The sequence below is a fragment of the Helianthus annuus genome, chromosome 11, assembly GCF_002127325.2.
Source record: "Helianthus annuus cultivar XRQ/B chromosome 11, HanXRQr2.0-SUNRISE, whole genome shotgun sequence".
NCBI lineage: Eukaryota > Viridiplantae > Streptophyta > Magnoliopsida > Asterales > Asteraceae > Helianthus > Helianthus annuus.
Window position 1 is genome coordinate 24266091 of NC_035443.2, and position 19283 is coordinate 24285373.

Genomic DNA, 19283 nt, shown 5'->3' on the forward strand with positions numbered 1-19283 from the left:
ATGCGGCCCGCGTTAAGTTGAGGTGAGGTCAATGCGACCCGCCTCAACTTAATAATTATTGTTTTTATATGTTATATTTGTACTTTGGGCTCGTTTTTCACATACGGAATGCATATAAAGACATGTTGAGACATTTAAAGATATATTAGGGTGTCGGAACTATTATGAGGGTGTCGGTTTTACCGAGGGTTGTTATACGAAACCCCTTAGCCCTTAAATAGGCAGTTCAAGCGAATCAGTTGTAACTGTTGTGTAATTGGATACCGAGGTGCTGCCGGTTTATCCTCTGAGTGTAATCTTTGTTAGATCAATCAGAAAGGTGTTTAAAGTGAATTGCAAGCTGTTTCGAAGTCCGTTTCTTAATTTCCGCCTCTGAAACTGATCAAAACTCCTCTGATCGACTCGTTTGGGTCACAACACGATCCTACAGAACTATTGTCCGATCGAGTGACATCCTGCTGAGAAATTGTCTCGCTGAAGTACCAGTCGAATGAGTTGCCGGCCGTTTGAACGACCGTCCAATCGACCGACCTGAAAGGCAAAGATACTTCAATGTTTTCAAATGCTATAGCAAAAACTTCAAAAGTCAAACCATCATACACAAACACATCCTTCTCAAAGGAAGAAACAATCCACTTGAACAGTCATCCGACCGGATTGTCACTGCACGATCGGCTGTCCGATCCACCAACACTTGTTTCCGTTTTACGCGTCACTTATCGTTATGCTATCCAACTATTCAGGCTAACCTTACTCTCAAGCGCTCCCTTCAATCCATCAACCGCTGTGAGTATACTCGATCCCTTTTTGCTTTATGCACTTTTGGGTGTTACATACGTTACTTATACAAAATCACAATTGAACACACTACGCAATACTTTAAACACTAACCGTTACCGCATGTTATACGTGACCTAATGAATGCTTGTTTGTTATGTTTACACATGGAATGCTGTCTACCTGCCTTAACGACGATAGTACTATAGTTTGTACTCAGCACCCGTTCACGCGGAGGTTGTTAAGGACAATTACTTACATGGATTACAGTGGTGGTCATGTATTGCGAACTGCCTTGGGCAGTCAACCCGCAGTCATTGGTATCGATAGGTTCATGTCGATAACTAACATGCTTTGTTTTCCTCTGTGTACGTGCTGGTTATGCGTAAACTATTTCGAACTCTATATGCTATTATCAAACTTGTATACTCGCCTTTACACTATGTGTATTGACTTTATTTTAACGTATGTGACAGGTGTTTAGGATGCATATCTGCTAGGAAAGCAAGGCTAGAATAAGGTCCTAGAGGCCAACAAATAGTTGTCTATACAATTTGAATCTGAGTTGTCGGAACAGAACTAATTGACTAGAATTTTGTTTGTAATAATTTGTTTACCTTTTGAGGCATGGTATGGGACATGTTATTTTAAATTGATTGGTAATAATTATTGTTATGGAAACTTCTGGACAATCTGTTTTGCTCAGTGCCACAACCCGATGATTCCGCCATCGGTTGTGGTGTGACACTCACCAACGTTGACAACATCAGCATCTTGAGCCATCCGCTTTCCATTGGGACTTGATCCAGAATCCTTTTCAACTTCAACGGCTGAAGAGTCGGCCGTAACAGAGACAACATCCTTGCAACAAATCACAAAACAACTATTGATCTCATTTAATAAAATAATGAAATCTTTTTAAACATACTAAACATACTTTAAAAATAAATACTCACCCTTGAAGTTCGTTCAGTAGACACCTGGGAAGATTCTGAAAGGTTAACGTCTTTAACATCAACTACCTCTTGAGTAACCTAAAGGATCATAATATATGATATCATATAAAAAAGTACAGAATCCAGTGTTTAAAACTCAAAAGAAAAATAAATAGATTGAAAGAGTAATTTTATATGCTACCTCATCAGTATTTTCATCATCATTACCATCTCCACCAACCAACTCAGCAATTATTACTGGATCATCAGTTGTTTTTTGCATAGTATAAACACGATAGTCATTTTTAAGATTGAACTCTGAAACATCAATCTTAAAAGCAACCTTCTTATCAACCAATCGAAATATCTCATGAGGGAATCTAGTATCATTGGCCTTAACCTGCCTCTCTCTTATGTCACTCGCCGCTAATCTAAGAAGCTTCTGAACATCTCTATCAAACATAACAAAAGAAACACTACCACTCTCATCCTGCACTTGCACCTTGAACCTGAATTATACACAACTAACTAAGTAAACTGCAAAACTATATTCAAATATCAGTCTTAGAATGTTACTTATATAAATATAATGCTAAATAATCATCATTGCTTACTTTGTGGTGATCGATGTACATTCAGTATGACATCTGAGACAAACCAAATAAGTCGCAGGCAATCGAAGAATATCATCTGAAACATTTTCAACATTCTACAAGTATTCACTTTTACCCATCACCTTCTTGAAACACTTACGACAGGCAGCATAAAACCAACCATACTCTTCTTGCACAATCTTAATTGTCGCAACCACAACACAAGATATTTCCTGTAAAAACACATGACACTTCTTGTAAAAACACGCAGGTGACAAACCAAACAAATAACCAAACTATATACAAAGATGTGAAACCTTTTCTATCTCGCTAATCTCATCAACATGTTTCTTCACACCTTCAGTTACAAATTCTTTATGTAATGGAAAAACACTCTGAGACGATAGTATCGTTTGAGATGTAGAACCACTCCCTTGTCCAAACTTCTGTATATGCCTTTTGAATATCACAAATGATTAGAATTAGTATACAAATGACATGAAACCAAGTATTTGACTTGAACATCTATATACAATAGAAATTACATTGAGAAATTACCTCCTCCTTAGCTCATCAACTTCATCAATTTCTTCATTCAGAAAAATTCGTGTTGCAAACTTATCACTTTGAACAGTATATTCACCTACATGGAAAACTATATAGATATTTAATGTATACCTGTCTTTATATTGCCAGAAATAAACAGTATAGTTATGATTTGCAGAAAGTAACAAAAATACCTTTCCATTCCTTACACTTTCCATGCTGTATAACAGCCATCACATGCTCATGAGGTGGGATTTTAGAAATGAAGTCCTTAATCTGCAGAGCATAATCATTCCACACAGTACATCGCAAAACCTTACCCCCTACATGAAAAGAATATTCTTATCAAAACAACATTGAATGAATAAAAACAGAAAATCAATCAGGAAAACTATAACATTTATTAAAGTAGCAAATGAGCCATAAATTAACTACCATATTCACTAAGAATAAACTGTAGATCTCATTTATTACCATGATTCAGCATTACATACAAACACTATAAATCTCATTTATTACCATTACCATGATCCCACATTAAATACAAACATTCTTCATCTTATTTATTAACATCATTAAATACATTTAATGATCAGTACATGACTGAACATATAAACAACTTACTCCAAATCTTCAATATCGAAATTCATCTTCTTAGTCTCCTTTGGAGGCCGATCAAAGATTTCAAGATCTCCACAACAAATCACAGATCCAGCAACATCTATATGATCACATTATGCAAGAATATAAGTAAAACTCTCTAATATTATACAAGCAAGACATGATTACAAAAATATACACTACCAACACTAAAAGCGTTTAACGCCTCTCCTTGAAGAATATCTTCATAAGCTCTGAAATTGAAACCATACTCAACACCTTGCCAATCTCTCACAGGAGTAACAGTTGTGCATCTATAAAAGTTGATTTTATAAGGCTGTACTACTACCTTATATAAATCTTTATTCTCACCAACACCAAATTTCGACAGAATCACTACAGCATCTTCTTGAAGCTGTCCATCAAAAACAGGTATTAGATGACTCTTAATACCTGCCTGAATCTTAGCACCCTGAAGAACATTTAAAGAAAGTATCTTCTTAGCATACAACACTACATTCTCTAATAAAACGGAAAAGCAGAGATACGAATTACCTTCTCATCAATGAAGATGAGATCCATCTTGTAACCCTGATTCCATTTTCGAATAATTCTCGCCTTCATGTTCCACATATCCTTCCCAGGATTCAAATCGTTAACAAAACTAAGATTATTACTGTCAACTGATATTGACATGCTTCTAATTCGGAATTCGGATTGTGATTAAATTTCAAATTTCAAAATCAGAGAAGATGAAAGCGTGATGAAATATGAAAAGGGAAATGAGAAAAAAAGCCGTATATAAGAACGATGATTGACAGAAGTTTCTGAGTGACATGCATTAATTGCTAATTACTTATTCCCATGCATATTTGAATTTGAATTTCCCGGTAATTAGCGTTAAACATCTGCTGATCTAAAAGCATTACGGAAGATAACAACAACTGCTGCTGCTAAGTATACGTTTGCCAAAGGAACCAGCTGCTACTTTCTTGTAGATGGGCAGTGGTTTGCCGTTTGGAATGTGGGCCAGACCTTTAACATTTGAAAATACACAAGGCAGTGGTTTGATAGAACATTAAATGTATTTTAAAGTGATTTATATATTAGGCTTTATGATGTAATAATAACATAAGAAAAGCCTTGTTGGACATGATCTTCTGCTGACACATCAGCTTTTCTTATGTCACTCAGATTTCTCCTTTTTATAGAAAGTAATAGATATGTATATATTGTATGTATAGGTGTGTGAGAGAGGGGGAGGCCCGTCTCCAACGTCTGGATGTCGACGTTCAGGACGCCGGGGGGTGGGGACGGCAGCGCCGATCCTGAACGGGGCGGGGACGAAGCCGGCATAGCCTAACAGGTTATTGACGGAAGGTCCGTCACTAATTAAACAAATACTAAGAAGCCTTATACGAAATCTTTTACACAAATATCCATAGGTGATCCGTCAAAAATTACCAATTTTATTTATTTACTTATATTTTGTAGGCCGTTTGGTGATTACCGTTAGATCAACGTTAATATTAAAATTATAATTTTTTTTCTATTGGAGGTTGTTTAACTACTTCAGTATTTTATCGGTGAAAATCCATTTTCTAGTAGTTTCAGTTCTCTCAAAACCACAATTAGATTTAACATAAGTACAAATTTGTTTTATTTTTAACGTTTTAACCTGGTGTGCTTTATTTAAAGGCTAGAGGAGTTATTTTCAAGTGTGCTGGTTTGATAAGCAAAGTGGGTTACAGAGGTAACGGGCCTGATACGTTATCTTTGGTTTGGTTTGGTTTGGTTTGTGGGCCCCACATTTTTGGCAGATAAGTCACGAGTAACATATGTCTTGTCGGAGGCTTCCAAGTGGACGATGGTCGCCGTACGTCATGGGTTAGCTTAGCTACCTTTATTCATATATTTTCGGGTAAATTACGCTTTTCGTCGTTTATTTATGTATTGAATTGTAAGAACATGTGTAGTGGTCAATTAATATAATGCCTCCACCATAGGGCATTATTCGATACATGGCATTCTAGTCAGCGTTGGGGTATTATAGTAAAAGTGGCGTAGTGGGGCATTATGCCAATAACCCTCATTCAATCATTTCACAATTATTTTTTTTAACTTAAATACTTCATTAAATTAAAAAAAAAATACAATACTAGAAATAAAAAAAAAACATCCGATTAAATTAAAAAAAAAACACTAGTTTTCGTCTTCGCTTTCTTCACCCTCGCCAACTTCGTCTTCTTCGTCCTCCGTTTCTTCATCTCCCTCAGGTGGTACATACCGAACCGACCATGCGTGGTGTACCAAATCAACCATTAACTGGGAATGGTACGGTTCGTAACGCAATTCTCGCGCATTACTCACTCTTTCTTCCATTGTCGCCTGTGGATGCTCCTCTTGAACGGCTTCTGGCACATAATTCTGGCATATCGCCTTTCCTTCGTCTTCCAAAATCATGTTGTGCATGATTATACAAACGTACATAGCATCTCTCATTTTTTGTTTGCTCCATGCACGACAAGGATTTCTCAAATATTGCCAGCGTTGTTTAAGAACCCCAAAGCATCTCTCAATGTCTTTTCGTGAAGACTCTTGAACCTTTTTAAAGTATGCACTTTTTTCATCAATAGGATCACTATACGTCTTCACGAAAATCGAATACCTAGGATAAATTCCGTCGCTCAAATAATATCCATGAGGGTAGTAGTTTCCATTTGCGTAAAACGACGCTTTTGGAGCTTTGCCAGAAATCCACTCCTCTAACAACGAAGATTGTTCAAAAACATTGATATCATTGCATGACCCGACCACGCCAAAGTAAGCCGACCAAACCCAAAGGTCCTGTGAAGCAACCGCCTGAAGAATAATAGTGGGTCCTTTTTGGTCACCACGTGTGTGTTGGCCTCGCCATGCAGTCGGGCAGTTATCCCAACGCCAATGCATGCAATCTATGCTCCCGATCATACCAGGCAAACCATGCTCAGCATTATGTACCTCATAGATCTTTTGAAGGTCGTCCCATGTGGGAGTTCTAAGATAACGCGCACCGTACACATCAATTATACCTTTATAAAAAAATATAGACAAACATAAGCTTCAAAAAAAATAATTGTAAACATACTCGTCGTTTTTAAAAAAATAAAAGTAAAAGTAAAGTATAAGAATTGTACCGCGACAAAAATGCTCCAAGCTGTCTCGTGTTGTTTTCTCCGCCATTTTTAGATACTCGTCGTTGATGTCGGTAGTGTTACCATAAGCAAGGATTCGTAACGCCGACGTACACTTTTGGATACCGGTAAATCCAAGTGCCCCTCTCGCATCCGGTTTTTGTTTAAAATAATCGTAGTTGGCTTCCAAGTCGTCGACTATGCGTAGAAACAACCGCTTACTCATTCGGAAACGACGCCTAAAAAATTCGTTCGAAAATGTCGGCGTCTCGTCAAAATAATCTTTCATCAAACGATCGTGTGCCGCGCCTCGGTCTCGTTCAATATAGCCTCTTTTATTTTTTTCTGCTTGGGGCCGACGAGAATGCTTGACATATCTCACCGCTAGTTGACAAGCACTCGTAACCGCCTCTTGCTCAAGCTCCTCATCGGTCGAACTATCGCCATTCGCAAAATACTCGTTGTAGTAAAAATTTACCATGGATGAAGAACTAGGAGAATCCATCAATAAAATGGTTGTATTTTTTTAGAGAGTTTTTGAAAGTTTTGGTTGAAAATGAATGAGTTTTGGTTGTGTTTATATATATATATATATATATATATATATAGTGGAGAGTTCAAATGAGAAGAATCACAAATTAAGAATAAAAAGAATAAAAGAGTACAAAGGTAATTTAAACCAATCATTTAATTAGTCTACCCTTTATTTTTGCTATTTAAATTAATAAACATTAATCATTTAATGAGTATATCCTATAAATTTGTTGTGCACCTTACACAATAAAAACATTCATGCACATGATCCTACATATTCAACGTTTTCAACACCATAATAACAACGTTTCCTACACTAAGAGAAACAATGTTTTGGTGTTGGGTACAAAATGTGTAGGTTCCCAACACTTTTAAATAATTTTACGACGTATAATAATATATGTGTAGGACACAACATTTTAAATAATTTAGTCGCTCCTATAAAATTGGTGTAGGACTCAACACATTAATAATAGTGAAGGAGAAAATTATGGTGGCATTAATGAGATTGGAGTAACCCTTTATAATATTTAATAGTGTTATACATCAAATTGTCTATTCTACCCTTATTAATTAAAACATTAATTGAAAGTGGACAACAATAATATCTTGATTCACAACCATTGATCAAAAAAATATAGGGCTTAGATTAATTTAGTTTTCTTCTTTCAAGAATATTCTTCTCAAATGAACCTTCCCCTATATATATATATATATATATATATATATATATATATATATATATATATATATATATATATATATATATATATATATATATATATATATATATATATAGGTAGAAGATTCTGTAAAAAGTCCAACTTTTGTAAGAAGTGTGAGAAATAATTTGGGAATGACAAGTGTCCCTTATCTTAATTAATTCAAAAGGGTATATTAGTAATTGTCGATTCTTATCAATTAATTGATTTCCAAAGATAACTGCCAAAAATATCAAGCGATATATTAGGGATGTGATTCGAATTCGATTTGTTCTATACATTTAATTGTTTATGGTAAGTTCTTGTTGTAGTGTTATATTCCCCAGTCAATAGTGTTATATTATGTACATGTATCTTTAATCTCCTTTTCATAGTGTTTTATCCCCATCAATATTGTTTATTCTGTATAGTGTCTTACAGTAAACAGATAGTGTTATATCTTTCTATAGTGTTTTATCATGTAATATACTGTTCATTTCATAGTGTTTTATCCTCATCAATAGTGTTTTATTCTGTATAGTGTCTTACAGTAAACAGATAGTGTTATATCTTCCTATAGTGTTTTATCATGTAATATAATGTTCCTTTTCATAGTGTTTTATCCCCCATCAACAGTGTTTTATTTATGTATAGTGTCTTACAGTAAACAGATAGTGTTATATCTTCCTATAGTGTTTTATCATGTAATATACTGTTCTTTATAGTGTTATAAAAAGTTGTTGTGAAGGAAATCGAAGAATTTATTTCAGTACGAGAAATTCGCTGATTTTTAGGAGATTGATGGGGGTTTTGAAACAGTTACCATAAATTCGCTGATTTATAAGAGATTGATGGGGGTTTTGAAACGGTTACCATATTTGAAACGTTGGAAAGTCACTATTGCCCTTTAATTTTACATAAGGTCCTTCTAATTAAAACACAATTTACATTTTATACCCTACTGATCTCAACCATTAGATCAAATATCCAATGGTTTAAAACACTTCTTACCCTTCTCACATTTTAGACACTTTTTACCATATCCCTACCCTATATATATATAGGTAAAGGTTTAAAAAAAATAAAAATAATCAACTAGCCGTTACATAGCCGTTGATGAATTTGATTGGTTGGTCAAACATTTGCAAGCGTTTTAATTAAAACGCCGGTGTCATTTTTTTCGAATAAAACGCCCCATAACGCCTACTGTAATGGTAGGTGGGGCGTTATGAGGCGTTATTTTGAATTTTTTTAAAAAAAAAACGCCCCAGTACGGGCGGTCTAATAGATAGTTTTTAACTTCAATAATTATAGTTACAGTATGCTTCATTATAGTTACAGTCCTTTACATGGAGGTTTAAGCTATGACATGTAAGTATGCTTCATTTGATCCATGATTTTTGCAGCGGAGGGTGTGTGTGCGTGCGAACAGAGACGTGGTGTTTTTTATATTGGTTTTAACTTTTAAGATGGCAAGTGTACGATGTGGGGTGTGGTGGTAGTGGTGGGGGTTGGTGGTGGTGCCAAGTTGAGAAGAAGAACAATGACAAAATTTTAGGGTTTTATTTATATATATACTCTTAAATGGAAGGGGAACATAAAATGACTGAAATACCCTCATGTGCCTTGCATATGACCAGACTTAACTAATAAATTTAACTGGGTTAATGCTAAAGGACGTAGGGTGTAATAAGTTTTACAAATAAAGGATTGTGGCTGTAATTATTAAAGTTAAAGTCTATCAATTGCAATCCAATATAAACATAAAGGACGAAAAGTGTAATTTACCCTATATTTCATTTTTGTTTTTCTATCTATAAACACATGCATATATCTTCATTTGTATATAAACTAGATTTTGCCTCGCCCGCGTTGCGGAGCGCTAAGCCGAATATTTCTCTCTCATAACATGTACGTCTGTGTTTCAGTTACTTGTACATACTACTCATAACACGATCTAAAAAAAATTACACTGAGTCAACCAATTAAAATAAAACATTATCATACTTTTGCTTTAAAAAAAAACGATGGAAAAACTATAATTTTAAATTGGAGGCAAAATTGTAACTTTTCAGGACAAATAAGCGTGTGCCAGGCAGCCGTCTGGCACGAATAAAAATTACATCGAGTCAAACAATTAAAACCAAGCACTACCACAGTTTTGTAAAAAAAAATGGCATGACTGTAATTTAACACTAGGGACAAAATCATAATTTGACTGGGAAAATAAACAAAATTGATGGAAAAAATGTAAATTTAAATTGAGGGCAAAATCGTAATTTGGCTGGGAGAAAATAAAATAAAACTAATGGCAAAAATGTAAATTTAAATGGGACAAAATCGTAATTTTGAACCGAGGGCAAAATTGTAATTTTTAGCTGAGGGCAAAAGCATAATTTTATTTTGAATTTGGGGCAAAAAACGTAATTTTGAACTGATGGCAAGTGAAGGTCCGGTTTCCACACATCTGGAAGAGCCAAGGGGCTGACGGCGGTCGAGTAGTCGACCTTAGACACAACGACCGATATCACGATGGTTGACACATCATTCCTTGCCGTTAAAAAAATGCATGCAATGCAAGCTTACATTTAAATTTATAATTAATAATATACATCATTTAAGTTGTGTCCAATCTTCATAAAAGCATAAAGATAAATTTGACCAATCCGCATGTCACCTTTTAATTTTTAACACATACTTTTATATTTAATTTGCAACCCAAAAGATCATGTGCAAGTCTTATCACATGCTAAAAACTGAAAACAACTCACTTTCATTGCAAGATGAATCGCAAGTTCTATATTTCATTATAATAACTGTTTTTTAAGCTAAGAGGTAAGTTAGTGATTTGGAAATATTAATTAAAATAAAAACGATTATGTCTGACTGTCTGTTTACTACGGTACTACAATCAGGGGCGGATCTACCTTGTAAGAAGGGGTAACCCCTGTTGTCCCTTTATGCTCCGGCGGTAGTGTAAATCTTGGAAAAAATTGACGTTTTCCGATTTCATTACCCCTATAAGGATATTTCTAGATTCGCCACTGACTACAGTTGAACAATCGGTTAGAACCGTATACGTAATTTCTCAATAGTTGAGACAGAAAAATGAAACTTTTACTAGTATCTCTCATCATTTAGTTTTCTTAATCATCATGTAGATGACTTAGAAGTACCATTATTAATCAACAAACTTTATTAAAACGAGTAGAAGTGTATATATAAATGACTTTGGGTTTCTTGGGATATACCCAAAACTAAGGAAACACCAAATCTACTCAAAACTTAAAATACATATAAAACAATCCAAAACCGGCCCAAAACCAATCTAAAGCCCAATCTGTTCATCATATTGGTCCACATTATGACCCATTGACCCAATATTACATATTCCTATAATCCTATTCCTATTAGACAATTATCAAACTTTTTGACTTTACAGTCTGCCATCGCACCCCAACCAAATGCCCTTTATGTGCTGATCTCTACAGAATCCAATGCCATTGCAATATAGATTCTCCACTCTAATCATATCTTACACCACTAAGGCTATCGGTGTGGGATAAAGCCCCTAGGGGCTTTATCAGGACACGTTAGCGCCACGTAGGATCCACGTCAGCCAGGGGCTTTATCACGCCTTCCCTTAACTTGCAGGGTGTGGAATAAAGTCCCCTTAATGCTTATAGCGCCCCCTTATCTTGACCAACTTACTTCGATCAAGCCAAAAACGCTCGTTACCATGCAGGAGCCTCATCAATGGCGCCCCGCCGTAAATCAGACGGTGTGGGGTGGTGGCGCTATAGAATGTGAGGTGGCATGGGTGGCGCCTCCATACCCTTCGGCCTAAGGGTGGAAGGGGTGCTTTCTAAATGAAAAGTGGTAAACTTTTACCGTAACCAATAATATCATATCATGTCAACTTCTCTCTTCACTTCCCATTTTGCACTCAAATACTAGGGGTGCTCAAACACATAGGGAGTGATAAACAATTTCTTAAAAAAAAAAAAAAGATAAATTTGTTATTGGCTGAAAGAGGATAGGACCCACCATTAACCCCCCTCTCTCCCTTTTCACTCCTCTTCTCCACTCGGTGACTACTCACCATAATAAACTTTCACCGAACACCGAATGCACCCAAGGGGTGCCTCCCCGATCAGCAAAGAAGGTTCACCGAAAGGGTCACCAATGATGCCTTTCCACCCTAACCAAATCATATGGTCACAAAACTGTTCCACAAAAGAGAAAAGACATATGGTGGGTCTAATTAATTGCAAAAACCGGTCCATCTTAAACCGAATCCTTTTAAAAGGATTTTGTTTTGGTTTCGACAAAAATAGGCTTATTGATTTGAGACAGGTTATGTCAGAGAAAAAATAATCATTATAGTTAACATAATTGCACATGGCATTATAGCCTAGTGGCATCTTATGGTGGGATAAGGCTTAGGCCATCCGTAGTTATAAAGCCCCTTTGTGGGCGTTATGCGACATGTGTCGTGCTACGTCATACATGGGCTTTATGAGGTGTTATATCACTAGAACCCGTAGTCATAAAACCCCTACCAATTATTACCTAATTATTAATTTTCATTTTTGTTAATTAACTAAAAAACACTAACTATTTTTTGATTGGTCCATTTTTGAAAACAACCCCCCATACCGCCGCTATGGAGATAGCGCTCTCCCATTTTTTGCCCCATAACGCCCTTCGTCGTGGTGTTACCACGTGCCATTGGGCGCTATGGGCCAAAAACCCACCCATATAGCGCCCCACTACAGGGGACCTTAGAAACCATTAGGTTCTGAGTTCGATTCCCATAAGAGAGTGTTCTCAGATTTATTGGATTTTCTCCTGAATTGGTATATAAGTATTATTGCCTAGTGGAGATAGATATGATCATGTGGTTCCACTGATGGCATGATAATTTTCTAATGATCCGTCAGTGATCCAAATTTGCCGTTCAAAAAAAAGTTAACATAATTTGAGTAGGTCAAATGAACCAGGAACGAGTGATTGCCGCGTGTAAATAACACACACTTTTAACCCAGTTAATCTTCATTGAATTTGATATTTATTTAATAAATTACTTTTGTTAAAAAAAAAAAAGTAAACGCGTAACTACGTTAACTTTTTTTCTCAACATTCGGGTCTAAACTTTGTTGAAAATGAAGGTGTTTAAATAAGATTTTCTTTATATCTTAAAATAGAACGAATACTATAGTCTAGTACCGACAAAATCGATTATGATTGGACAACATCAGTATCGGCATCAGTATTATCAATACCTTATCCTCATGGGAGGCTTTGATGGTGTGCGGGGAGGACCTACGCACAAGGCCCGCTATTTCGAGGGGAATGCAATTTAAAAAAAAATCCGATACGTATATGTTATTTTTTCTAAATAGTAAACACATACCACTTCCAATATAGGCCCATTTACAAATCATTTTTTATGTTTTAGAATTTAGCCCACTTGCAATTAGTTTTATTGAACCCAATACTAATTTGATTTTTTTTAAATAATAACAAAACATAACGAAAGGCCATATTTTTTCAACCTCGAACAGGGTATGTGAATTCTCAGAGACGCCTCTGCTTATCCTGATGTAATTTTCGATCGATATAAAACAAATGTTATATATCATTTTATAGATATCATGAATGAATTTATTTTTATAGATTTCCTTTTTCCATTAATTAACCAAAGTCCTACCGGATCTCACAAAAAAATCTAATGTTGTTTTGTACCTCAAATATAATTTCATGGCTACAAATAATAACAGCAAGCCATTACTGTCGGTACATGAAAAAGAAGGTGACACCTCACGTGAATAGTGCTAGTCGGTAGTCGCCCCCCCCCCCCCCCCTCACAAAATTACAATAATACCCTTTATACGTTTGCAATCAGTTATCCTTTCAAAAATCTATATCCAACCGTTAACTTACTGTAGATTTGCCACGTGGCAAACTCCTTCATCACCAGATTTCCGCATATTTCCTCTGCAACCGCATATTTCCTCTGCAATCTTCCATTTATCATCTTCTAGCACCTTCACTCACCCCTTCAATGGCTTCCTCTCTCTACATTTTCCTCACTGTGTTCTTCACTGTGTTTTGTTTTTCACATGCAAATAACTTCAATGTTGGCGGGAAAGATGGGTGGACTCTGCACCCTTCTGAAAGCTACAGTCAATGGTCAAGCAGGTTGAGGTTTGTCATCAACGACAATCTCCGTACGTAATTTTGTGTCTCTTTTTTGTGTTTTTGATATGGGTTTTTGGTTTTGTGAAATGGGTTGGTGAAAAGTTTTGATTTTGAATTGCAGATTTTAAGTATGATGGTGGGACTGATTCTGTATTGGAGGTTAGCAAAGGCGATTATGATGGCTGCAACACGAATAGTCCTATTACTAAGCTTACTGGTGGAGATTCTACCTTTAGTTTGAACCGTCCTGGGCCGTTTTATTTTATCAGTGGTAATAAGTCGAATTGTGTTCAAGGTCAGAAGTTGACGGTGGTTGTTATTACGCCGAAATCGACGAAAACACCGCCTGCTGTTGCTCCAACTCCGCCCGGCTCGCCACCGGGAACATCCACACCAGGTAGTCCTGGTGCTCCTCCGGGCGGAGGTGGAGGTGGCTCAACTTCTCCACCAGGTAGTCCCGGAGCCTCACCTGGTGGAGGAGGGTCATCATCTCCACCAGGTAGCCCTGGAGCATCACCTGGTGGTGGTGGAGGAGGCTCTACTCACCCAGGTAGCCCCGGGTCATCACCTGGTGGTGGTGGGGGAGGAGGAGGCTCTACTCACCCAGGTAGCCCTGGCGCTTCACCTGGTGGAGGTGGAGGTGGAGGTGGCTCAACCCCAGGTAGTCCCGGGGCCTCACCTGGCAGAGGAGGAGGGTCATCATCTCCACCAGGTAGCCCCGTAGCATCACCTGGTGGTGGTGGAGGAGGCTCTACTCACCCAGGTAGCCCCGGGTCATCACCTGGTGGTGGTGGGGGAGGAGGAGGCTCTACTCACCCAGGTAGCCCTGAGGCTTCACCTGGTGGAGGTGGCTCAACCCCAGGTAGTCCCGGGGCATCACCTGGTGGAGGCGGCGGATCTTCTCACCCAGGTAGCCCCGAGGCTTCACCCGGTGGAGGAGGAGGGTTAACCCCAGGTAGTCCCGGGGCATCACCTGGTGGAGGGGGAGGCGCATCTTCTCCACTAGGTAGTCCCGGAGCTTCACCAAGTGGAGGGGGTATCTCTACTTCTCCCGCTGGTAGTCCAACGGGTTCACCAGGTGGTGGAACCTCCTCTCCTGTCGGTAGTCCAGCAGGTTCACCCGGTGGAGGAGCCCTATCTCCATCTGGTAGTCCAGGGGCTTCACCAGGTGGAGGCACCTCTTCTCCTGGTGGAAGTCCAGCAGCTTCACCAGGTGGAGCCGCGTCTACTCCCATGGGTAATCCAGCGGATACTCCGGGCGGAGCTCCGTCTTCTCCAACTGGGAACCCGGCGGATACTAATGGGAATGGAAACCAGAATGGATCGGCAACAAGTTCAGGTGTTTGTGCAATCTTGACTATGCCAATTGCCATGATAATATTTATGCTTGGGTGGGCTTATTAATTTGTTTAGGGAAATTATGTATTAGTTGTAATTTCTCACAAAATTTGTTGTATTTTCGTAGTTGTTTGTGTTAATAAATCGTTGGATTACCTCCATTTCTAATTAAATGCATGTTGTATTTTTACCCGCGATCTCAATACAATCCAACAAATCCCATAAGTGGTATTAAATTCATCCTTTTGACATGATATTCATTGTAAAATGTCAGATCATACCGTTCAAAAAAATATCAGATTTAGTTTCATTTATCTTTTAGTGTCTGTTATTTTCAATTTTTCATTTTGAACAGCAAACTTTTACAATTTTTATTATTAATATTTCTCTTATCATGTTCTGAATTAAAAATATAATATAAAAATGTGGTTGTAATAAAAGTTATTTTTTGTATAAAAATCAAGGCACGAGGATCTTTTAAAAAGGTTATAAAAATCAAGGCACGAGGATCTTTAGAAAAAGGTTTTTCTATGATTTCATAATTCATAAATTCTTATTTAATACAAATAAAAGAAAAATCTTACCCCCATCGATGGTTTGTATTTTAACTTGCATTAGCATATAAGTAGTAAAATTCCACTTGTATGGCGATGGGTATTTAGTCTATCTTGATTCGGTTCATTACGATATTAATATGGTGTCGGTATTCGGCGTATCAACCGAAAGATAAAACTCAAAAGATAACAATCATGATATAACCAAAATAATATCGATACGTGTTTTAGATCGGTCAAAAACTATAAAAACGAATATTAGTAACGTTTTTGATACTGGTACCGATGTTGTTTGGTTGAAATCGACAAGGCATCGATGTTTGTAGATGGTATCAATGGTTTCGTCATGGTACCCATATGATATCAACACCCACTATAGCCTACAATATAAATATATATAATTTATAATGCTGGTACCGAAGTTGTTCGGACGGTATTGGTTCAATTTGTCACAGCAAAGAACAAAAAAATATTCTGATATATTTAACTTGTCCGGTTTTGAACAAAACTTTTATCGAAAAGTAGAGAAAAATAAGTACGTCACAACGGTATCTTCGGAATTTGATAAATGATAACACTAATAAATTAAAATAAAGAAAAGGTAAACAACGTAGGTTTAGGTAGGGCTGTAAACGAACCGAATGTTCAGCGAACAGTTCGTGAACCGTTCGGCGGGAAGTTCGTTTATGTTCGTTCGATTAGCTTAACGAACGAACACGAACAAAAAATTTCGTTCGGTTAGCTTAGCGAACGAACACGAACATAGGTCTCGTTCGTTCGACTGCGTTCGTGAACATTCGGTAATATGTTCAGTTACGTTCGTCCGTGTTCGTTTGATTATATTAAACAAATAATAAATAATAAACATTTTATCTAAACATATTGAAAACTTGAAACCCTATTTTTTTCTAAGTTAGCTAAAATTTGGACATGCTAAGACATTTTTGGGGATAACTATGTCTAAATTAGTTAAAGTTGATTCATCCTTTGGTGGTGTATTAGGCTTCTTGTGTTTTGACTTACCATTTGATGGTTGTATTTAACTACTAATATCCAATGTTTAAGGATAACAATATTTTTATTTTTTTATTTTCAAGTTAAATTTTCGTTTTGCGTTCTTTTTTATTTGCTTGCGTTCATTTGTTTTCGCTTGTGTTCGTTTGTGTTCGAACCAGTGTTCACGAACTGTTCATGAACAACTGAATTTTCTTAACGAACGAACATGAACATAAACTTATGTTCGATATGCGTTCGTGAACAGTTCACGAACATGTTAATTTTCTTAACGAACGAACACGAACATGGCCTTGTTCGTGTTCGTTTGGTTCGTTTACAGCCATAGGTTTAGGTTTACAAAAAAACCTAAATATGAGATGACTTTGATAACATGTATGTTTGTACTTCGATTACTTGTATATTACTACCACTCACATTTCAGTTTGAATTTTTTTTCAAGATGTAGATAAAAATAGACGCTTCGCAATACATACTCGAATTTTTATAAGAAAGCTATCTTAAAATTTAATAATAGAAAAAAAGTTAGTTTAAAGTTAACTAGTATAATTAATAAAATAATAGAAATATTTACAAGCTAGAAAGTTATAATAGTAAATAAATATTCATTTACTATATTTATTGTCCTTCAAGTTTAAAATTTTAATAGATAACTAGCAAGATTTTTCTGCGGGTGCGTCGAGAATTTGTTGATATTAGTTAGGCATGTGATGGTATTGGTATGGTACCGACATTTTGTTTAAAGTCAGGATACGTATAAAAGAATGTGTTTTACATTAAATGCCATAAAAACTAATACTAACACCGGTTTCCGTTATTAACGATTAAAAAACCACAAAATGAATGTTGGTATTAGTTTCGATAATAAATACCAGTACCAGTGTCGGTATAGGTTTGGTTTGTTACGATTAGGGTTGTAAACGAATCGAACGATCGTTAAGGAAATAAATGTGTTCACGAACGGTTCATGAACACTTATCGAACGAGATTTTATGTTCATGTTCGTTCATTAAGGAAATGAGCGTGTTCACGAACGGTTCACGAACACAAACGAACACAAATAAATTTGACGAACGCAACGAAGGATAAAGATAGATGGCCCAAATAGTAGCACTCGAACTTGAATCCCTTATTGTGAAACGGGGGTCGATCGTATTCGCCGATGTAAATAATGAGAAATGAAAGGGAAATGGTGCATAAACAAGGTGAAAGTGGGTTTCCTAGTTTAATTGTTAGGGTAATAAAATAAATAAAAGTTTAATAATATAAAAAGCACACATAAAATACATGTAAGTACAAAGATCTTCAATTAAAACACAAACATACGAACATAAACGAACGAAATCAACGAATGTTCACGAACACCTTACCGAACGTTCACCAACACAATCGAACGAACGAACGACCTCAATCGAACGAACGAGACCTCTGTTCATGTTTGTTCATTTAACTAATCGAACGAAATTTCTTGTTCATGTTCGTTCATTTATTAAACGAACGAACATAAACGAACTTCCCGCCGAACGGTTCCCGAACTGTTTGCTGAACGTTCGGTTCGTTTACAGCCCTAGTTACGATACTATTTTAAATAAAGAGTAAAATGCTATTTTAGTACACGTGGTTTGGGCATTTTGTCACTTTAGTCCAAAGGTTTCATTTATTTTACATGTGGGTCCAAAAAGTTTTCAATATTGTCATTTTAGTCCAACTGACTTAACCCCATCCAATGACTTTTGTTAGCCAGGGGCATTTTTGTCATTTTTTTATATTTTTTTCAATTATTATTATTATTATTATTATTATTATTATTATTATTATTATTATTATTATTATACCTATTTATATGTCAAACACATATCAGATCGTTCAAAACACAAAAACCCATTAAACCCTAACACGATCAGAGGCCGATTGAACTGTGAACGGTCTTTTGAGGAAAGCAATTCCCCCAAAGCATTGATCAAGATCCCATTTCAGTGGCATGTCACTAACAGAGCCTGATTATTTTATATGTACTTGTGAATAACATCACTTATTATATTGCAGGTATGGCATAGTGTGATGTTTTGCTCAACTGAACAGTATGTGTGAGGTATTTAAAAGGCATCAAGTGTTTGGTAAGGACAAACCTATCAATACTTCTTACCTTGAGTACATTAGGGTACACCTTATGAAAAATATTGTGGTGGTGAAAAAGATTATTGCAAAATGTAATGGCACTTTAACACCTGTTGCTACCAAGATATTTGATGAAATCAAGACTGACGCCTCAAAGTACAGTGTCATGTGGACTGGTGGAACAAAGTATCAAGTT

At 36.5% G+C, this 19283-nt stretch overlaps 2 protein-coding genes across 3 annotated transcripts; one reads left to right on the plus strand and one right to left on the minus strand.

Annotated features, from left to right (window-relative positions):
* Window positions 1-1869: 1869 nt before the first annotated feature.
* On the minus strand, window positions 1870-3389 carry LOC110887794. Its single transcript, XM_022135363.1, has 7 exons — window positions 3371-3389; window positions 3046-3174; window positions 2864-2948; window positions 2623-2761; window positions 2487-2538; window positions 2327-2402; window positions 1870-2221 (listed from the first exon to the last, which is right to left on the minus strand). Exons 1-7 carry the CDS (start codon window positions 3387-3389, stop codon window positions 1870-1872), a joined length of 852 nt encoding a protein of 283 aa, XP_021991055.1.
* A 10254-nt stretch (window positions 3390-13643) lies between these two features.
* On the plus strand, window positions 13644-15591 carry LOC110889654 (early nodulin-like protein 2). Of its 2 annotated transcripts, XM_035979656.1 has the most exons (4): window positions 13663-14092; window positions 14185-14613; window positions 14671-14703; window positions 14911-15591. In XM_035979656.1, the coding sequence occupies exons 1-4, from the start codon at window positions 13927-13929 to the stop codon at window positions 15465-15467; spliced, it is 1185 nt and encodes a 394-aa protein (XP_035835549.1). In that variant the 5' UTR covers window positions 13663-13926; the 3' UTR covers window positions 15468-15591. The 2 variants fall into 2 exon arrangements, with proteins under 2 accessions (XP_021992912.1, XP_035835549.1); XM_022137220.2 differs by having other exon boundaries at window positions 13644-14092; window positions 14185-14703.
* The last annotated feature ends 3692 nt before the right edge of the window (window positions 15592-19283 follow it).

Bases quoted from the DNA above. Each gene is read 5' to 3' on its own strand.
- LOC110887794 (XM_022135363.1), bottom strand. The intron at 2,539-2,622 runs GTTTCACATCTT...GTGTTTTTACAG, and splicing joins AGATTAGCGAGATAGAAAAG to GAAATATCTTGTGTTGTGGT. The intron at 2,403-2,486 runs GTTGGTTTTATG...AAAATGTTTCAG, and splicing joins GATTGTGCAAGAAGAGTATG to ATGATATTCTTCGATTGCCT.
- LOC110889654 (XM_022137220.2), top strand. From the start codon at position 13,927: ATGGCTTCCTCTCTCTACATTTTCCTCACTGTGTTCTTCACTGTGTTT. The intron at 14,093-14,184 runs GTACGTAATTTT...TTTGAATTGCAG, and splicing joins TGTCATCAACGACAATCTCC to ATTTTAAGTATGATGGTGGG. The intron at 14,704-14,910 runs GTGGAGGTGGCT...CACCTGGTGGAG, and splicing joins TTCACCTGGTGGAGGTGGAG to GTGGCTCAACCCCAGGTAGT.